This window comes from Peromyscus eremicus, chromosome 15 (assembly GCF_949786415.1).
Source record: "Peromyscus eremicus chromosome 15, PerEre_H2_v1, whole genome shotgun sequence".
Classification (NCBI taxonomy): Eukaryota; Metazoa; Chordata; class Mammalia; order Rodentia; family Cricetidae; genus Peromyscus; species Peromyscus eremicus.
The window spans coordinates 11612590-11619368 of NC_081431.1; the positions used below are offsets into that span (position 1 = coordinate 11612590).

Sequence of the window (6779 nt, forward strand, 5' to 3'; positions counted from 1 at the left end):
TCTGATGCTAAGTGGAAGGTTAAAATTGGAAGTGATGTTAGAAATGGTAATGGGCATCCTTTCATAGACCGAATCAAAGTTCAGCCTTAGCAAAGGTAAAGGCACAGGGAACTGGGGACAATGAAGACAGGCAGGGAGGCTCTTAGATTTATTCTGAGCCTCCTCTCCTGGGCAGAAGTATATTTCACCTGTGATGGATGCATTTGTCCTCCCTTGCATGCATTCTATTTCACTTCTTTACCCATTGCCAAGGCAAAGAGATAAGCAAGAGCCCTGTCAGAGCTCACAGAGATCCACAGAAATGAACGGCAGCTAAATTTACATGGGGCAGATGTCAACTTTCTGCGAATCAGGAATGTATCTTCTTAAGTCAATCTCCAGGGCTAGGAGCTAATCTTGCTTTCCGTTCCGATGGCTCCTTTGAAAAGCTCAACACAGTCCTATTCAAAGCTTCCATGTCTTCTGTGAGCCTCTTCCAAATCAAGCCGTATGTCCCCTTTTCACTATGAATAACTGTCCTAAAACCAAGTCTCCAAAGGAATCAGGTCTGGGACCCCAACCCAGGCTGACCCATAACCCATTCTTCCCTGGCCCCACTTACCCTTACCCCTACTTGAGCTGTGCCCCTAAGCAAAGAAGGGTTTGGATTTCATCCGGGTAGTACAGACTCTGCATCTCCATTGGAGTGGCAACTCTCAAAGATTTTTTTTTTCAGTCCTATACTGATATTCCTCTTGGAGACAGTATGGATTTCATGAGGGCAACTTCACTTGTCCCTTCACCACAGACAGGCTAATTAGGAAGCTGAGATGTGGTGCCCACAGGGGTTACTTCTGCCTCCCCTAGGGTGCCTGCAATGGGTCACTTCCCTCCTCTACCGAGGCACAAGGCCACCCTACAACACAGCTAGAAATCCTCTACTAGCCATGTACACAGCAAAGAAATCAAAGCCCAAGCAAGAGCCACTCACCTAAACGAACTTTAAGATTTGTCTGGAAAAACATCATAGATCATCGGTCTACTCATGACCGTCACCGTTCTCTGACACTGAGCCAAAGTGTCACCGGCGGAATCCACACAAGCACACACAGGAGCACGTACCCACCCGGGTCGGCATATCCCCGCTGACTCAGGTTTCTCTCACCCACCTTTGGATGGGAGCAAAGGATCCAACCTCCTGCCTTCCTCCCTCCCTCCCCATCTCACTCCCTGCCTCCCTTGCGTAGTATTTTTTTTTTTTTTCCAGAGCGAGTACTATTCCAGAAGCTTAACTGTGTCCCAGCTAGACCACGAATGCAGTCAAAGTCTTTGCTATTGTGTTACCTGGTAGGGGATGTCCGGGATCAGTAGCCCATTCCTTAGGAGCAGGACCCAAGAACGTGTTCCCAGAGACAGGCTGGGACCCGCACCTCCACACAGAGTGCGCGGCTCGCTCACAGACACAGAATGTGCACCGAGATCTGCATCCTTGCAGCAGATAGCTCCAGAGCCATCCAGCCTGGCCCCGGGGAAACCTCCCACAAAAATAGCGCTTTCCCTCTACCCTGTTCCTCACTAGGTTCCCTTCTACCACTAAACAGGGACTGGAGGGAAAAAACCAAGTGGTTAGAGAGTGCTCCTTCCCCACTCCTGGGGCACTTAGCATCCCCTTTCCTCGCCACCGCTGAGCATCAGCAAAGCCTTGGGCTTTGAAAACTGCCACAAAGCATCTTAACGGAACCCAAACTCATTTTCCCCCTTCATCCCAGGGGAAACAGACCCAAGAGCCTAAACCTTAGGACCTTCCTTACCTGATGTGGATCTCTCTCTGTCTCTGTCTCTGTCTCTGTCTCTGTCTCTCTCTGTCTCTCTCTGTCTCTCTCTCTCTCTCTCTCTCTCTCACACACACACACACACACACACACACACACACACACACACACACACACACAAACCACACGGGACCCTCCAGCCTCGGGCTCTGAGTGGCCGCGATGACTTCCACTTACTTCATCAATAAGCGCAGCCCTCCACCATCTGGCGCCCGCTCTAGCTATGCGCTCGCGCAGTGCGCCCCCATTCACTCAGCTTCATTGATCCCCAGCAGCAACACAGAGTTACTTTCTCTTTTGCTACAGCGTAAATGTAAGCTTCGGAGGGGGCGGGGCTGCCGCCGAGCGACGTCGCACTGCGCCAATGAGGATCCAGAGACCGCCGCCCGCTACCTCACAGTGGCCTGTGGCCAATGGGCGGTCGAGGGGGCGGAGAAAGAGGCGTGGCCTCACCGCGGGACGGAGGCCCGCTCAGTTGCGCTTGTGGGTTTGGTGTGTTAGAACGCGGGCGGTGATGTCATTGGCAACCAATCAAAAACTTAAAAGAGCCAGCCCGGGCCCGCGCGGAGCAGCAGCTCTCTATTTACATGTAAACCTAGGCGGCAGGACGGACGCGGTTAACCCTTCCCCGGACTGAAGTGTCAATGGCTTGCGCTGGCCGCTCCGGCTGAAACTGGTTCTTCCGGCGCCCCGGACCCTCCCACGCCACCTGGTGCGGACACAGGCCTCGCGGGGTCTCCATTCCACCTCGTGACTCCGGGTGGGGGCTCAGAAGTGTCCGGCCAACTTTCCCGAGGCCGGAGGCGACTCGAAGCCGGGTCCCTCCATGGCCGTGACTGCGCCGCGCGGGACGTGAGCGCGCACAGGGCTGGCCTCCCCGCAGCCCCGCTCGGCCCGGCCCGCAGATGTCGCTGCCTCTTCGGCTGCCCTACTGCTCTCCCGCGCGGCGGCTGCGCGCCGTGCTCCTGTTCCCCTACTTCCGTGCCCCGATCACTCCCCCGCCGTCCCCGGCCTGTGCGCAGGAGCCCGACTCGGAACCCGAAGGTGGCACCCAGGAGAGCTACGCGGAGGAGGAGGCTTGGCTCTACTCCGGCGGCCACTGGGGGCGCGTGCTGAGAGGCAGCGTGGGCGCCATCCCTCAAGGCTGGGCGTGGCCGGGCACGCCGAGCATCCAGCAAGCGCCACAGCCCCGGCACTTGCCCCCACCCCCGCCCACCGCGGCCCTGGCGCCTTCCCCTGACACCTCCCCGATCGCCGTGTCTTGGCGCTCGCAGTCCATCCGCCCCACGGTGCTGGGCCGTCGGCCCTCGCTAACGCAGGGTACTCGGCGAGCCAAGGAGCGCCAGCCCGGAACTGCAAGCGCGGGAGGGAAGGAGCCCGAGCCTAGGGTGAACAGCCAGAATGAGTGGCGTTTGAGGAACGTGGAGGAGCCGACACCTGCTCTCCCGGTTCCCCGAACTTTGGCCTTTAGAGGGGTCGCTGGTCGCAGCCTGTGTTCGGGGAAGAGAAGTGGGAAGCTGAGCAAGCCTGCCAGCACCTCGCCAGAAAAATATCAGGGAAGCTGCCGAAGAGTGACCCTGGAGTTCAAAGGAGTGGAAAAGCCTAGATGAACTATGACGAAAATGCATCAAAGAATCCTAAAGCAATAGAGCTTTTTATACCTCCCCACCCCCTCCTAGCTCAGAGAGGAAGACCATACTGTGAAATAATTGAAATGGAATAAAACATTATCTGCTCTGTGGAAGGTTCAGCTGTCCTTACTAATGGGAAGTGTTTGAAGGCATGCTTTAGACCCCAGGCATTCTCTGGCCATTGAATTAAGTGTCCATCTAGGAGCAGAAGGTTTCCAGCCATCACCTTCGCTGGCCCACTATCAATTGACAGTGATCTCCCTTGAGTTCTTTCACACAAGTGCACATTGGTGTTGCAAAAAGATTATTGTGTAGCCCTTTTCTAACCCAAATACACAAATACCATCCCCCCCCCACACACACACACAGAGTCCTGAATGCCAGCTCATCAGTGTCCAGAACACACCATTTGGTCCTTAGACTTTTGAGGACCAGCAAGGTCAGCCTATCAAGTTAAGCTGTATGTACTTTCCATAGAGACCAGAAAAGGTCCCAGACAAACTCAGTCGCCTTGTAGACGAAATGTCACAAACTATCCCATTACAGTTACTGGAGGGAAGGAGGGTCCCTATTTACGGTTTGAATCCTAGGTATTGAGTCTGACTTTTGTCTGTCCAACCAGATGCCCTGTGTTTATCTGTGTATCTATAAAACATAAATTCCCCCACCCAGGAAAAAAAAGGGGATGAAAAGATACTTGTGGGAGTGACCAGGGATGGTGAGGTAGGTTCTCTGTTGGTTAAAGAGATTAGAAGGGGGGTGTTTGCTTTATAAGGAAGGAGCCTCCGCATAAAGGTACTTATAACCTGTAAATTGTGATTCACAAAACCCCGAGGGGGTTAATGTGAGAAAGTAATTCATTTAATGAGATGATTATTTTATTATAGTTTCAAACTAATAAATGATTGCAATTTGGTTAACTAAAAATCTAAGTCATCCAGGCTGAAAAAAAAAATGGGAAAACTGACCAAGCTACTCATCATCAATCAAACCTGAAGCGTGGAATAATTACCAGATTACTAACATATGCAAAGACATGGAGTCTGTTTAAATTAGGCAGCACATTTGCATAGCTTATACTCAAGGAAGAAGTCAGAGTTCAGATTTTTGCACCCTCTGTTCTACAATGCTTTTATAAGAGAGGTGATTTTGTTCCTGATTTGGAGTCATAATGTGAAAACACTTTCTGAGATGTAGCCTTTAAGTTTAAATGCATGGAATCAGTCAGCCTAGTCCATGAACACAGCCTGTATCAAACACACAGCAAAGCCTTGCTGTTCGACGTTCTTCCCAGAGAAAGAGTGAAGAATCTTCATCACCGTTGGGATTTGTAACAAGCTTGTGTTGGTTTGTAGCTTTATTCCTACAAACTCTAAGGAGCATATGGTTTGTACCAGAGCTTTGTGCTGTGTGTTGGAGCGGAAGGATGAAGCTAACAGAAAACATGTCTTTTAGGCAGACATGGTCTACAGGTTAAGCCAGGTGTCTAAAGGCAGAATAATGAGGTCTACAAAATAATCCTGAAGGAAAAGGTAGATTCCTGGAGATTCTGAAATTAAGTTGGGGAGAGGCTTACAGGAAATTTGGCAAGATTGAATCTCAAACCAGGTGGTGGTGGTGCACGCCTTTAATCCCAGCACTCAGGAGGCAGAGACAGGCAGATCTCTGTGAGTTCAAGGCCATCCTGGGCTACAGAGTGAGTTCCAGGAAAGGCCCGAAGCTACACAGAGAAACCCTGTCTCAAAAACAACAACAAAAAAAGATTGAATCCCAAGATAAAGGTGATATTCAATCAGCAAGAAGTAGGGAATGTACTGAGGAACAGAAAATGAGGAGGTAGGAGGATAAGGTCATGGAAGTCAGCCTAGGGCAAGGCGAGGAGGAGCCCCTGGAGGAAATGGCACTGAAGATCTATTCACCTGTTGAGTTTAAATGCCTTAATGAGATAGTATCAAGGGGTAGACACCTTTCTGAACTGATGATGTAATGAGGGCACAGCTTTTGTGAATGATTGCGAATTCTTGCTTCTGTCCTTTCTGCCACGTGCACACATAGTGTTTATTTCCTCCCGATTACATAGTAACAAGCACCATCTTGGAAACAGGCCAGACCCTCACCAGAGGCTCTCTTAGTCTTGATTTCTCAGACTGGGGGACAGTGGGAAGTCCAGTTGTTTTTAACTGCAGAGGCAGGATTAGTCTGAGACCTTGTGCATTAGAGCAAGTTCTAGCCCCGGAGGCCCAAATATATGTCTTCACTACTGTGAGTAGCAAACATTTGTAACTCAGAAAAAGACCCTGTGTTTCATTGTGGTGGCCACTTACACATGACTTGGCACATTTGAAAAGTGGTCAGTTGGAACTGAGACACGTTGAGAAAGACACACTTTGGATTTTGAAAACTTGTGAAACATATAAAGGATGTCACAGTATGTGTGGATTGCTTACGTTTTGGATGTGCTGCGTTAAATAACATGTCATTAAAATAAATTCCACAGCTGGGTGGTGGTGGTGCACGCCTTTAATCCCAGCACTCCAGAGGCAGAGCCAGGCCGATCTCTGTGAGTTCAAGGCCAGCCTGGTCTACAGAGCAAGATCCAGGACAGAAAAACCCTGTCTTGAAAAACCAAAATAAACAAATAAATAAATAAATTTCACTCATCTTTTAGTTCAAATGTGACTAGTGGATCACTTAAAATGACTTACTTACTCTGCCTAGTTCTGCTGGATGACACCATTCTAGAACCTGCTTTAATCTGAAGCCATGTGGATGCCAAAGATCACTACACCAGGACTTCAGAGCCTCTCTGCGCCATCACTTAGGATGATCTAAGGGGGTGAGACCTGCTGTGGGTCTCTGTGACCTGACCTCACCCCATCCCACCCTTGACACAGGTGGATAGATCTACAGATCTGGAGGGGGACTGTTTTACTCAAGAGACCACAAAACAGTCTTTCTTTTAAAGACAGTCTGACATCTCTGTCTCTGTTGTTTTTGAACCTCTGAAATCAGGTTACCTGTAAGGTGATTAGAGACCCAAAGAATAGAGAAGACATAGCCCAAACCATGTTTGATATTGGAACTTGGCCCCAGACATCTTTTCAAAACTCAAGCCTGGCCTCCGCTGGCCACACAGAGGTGACTAGCTGGACAGGGGAGTCCTAAGCTCCCTGTCTTCACTTAGGCGGCAAGACCTCCTTCTCTAAAGCTGCCTTTGCTTCTGCTCCACAGACTGCCCCTGACTTGTGATGTCACAAATATCTCCTCTTCATCAGAAGAGTATTCTGACTAGGCCCAAGGGTCATGATCATATACCCAATGTACTAGCCATGGGCTG

The 6779-nt window shown here is 50.2% G+C and overlaps 2 protein-coding genes across 2 annotated transcripts in view; one reads left to right on the plus strand and one right to left on the minus strand.

The window, feature by feature from the left end:
- The window catches only part of Dusp10 (dual specificity phosphatase 10), a 40762-nt gene extending 38498 nt beyond the window's left edge, over window positions 1–2264 (minus strand). The window contains exon 1 of the mRNA XM_059280490.1: window positions 1989–2264. The gene's annotated coding sequence lies outside the window, so the exon portion shown is untranslated. The remainder of the gene's footprint in view (window positions 1–1988) is intronic.
- LOC131925203 (uncharacterized) lies at window positions 2223–3555 on the plus strand. Its single transcript, XM_059280491.1, has one exon. It carries the CDS (start codon window positions 2717–2719, stop codon window positions 3419–3421), a length of 705 nt encoding a protein of 234 aa, XP_059136474.1. The 5' UTR covers window positions 2223–2716; the 3' UTR covers window positions 3422–3555.
- The last annotated feature ends 3224 nt before the right edge of the window (window positions 3556–6779 follow it).

Coding starts and splice junctions, on each gene's coding strand:
- LOC131925203 (XM_059280491.1), top strand. CDS start 2,717: ATGTCGCTGCCTCTTCGGCTGCCCTACTGCTCTCCCGCGCGGCGGCTG.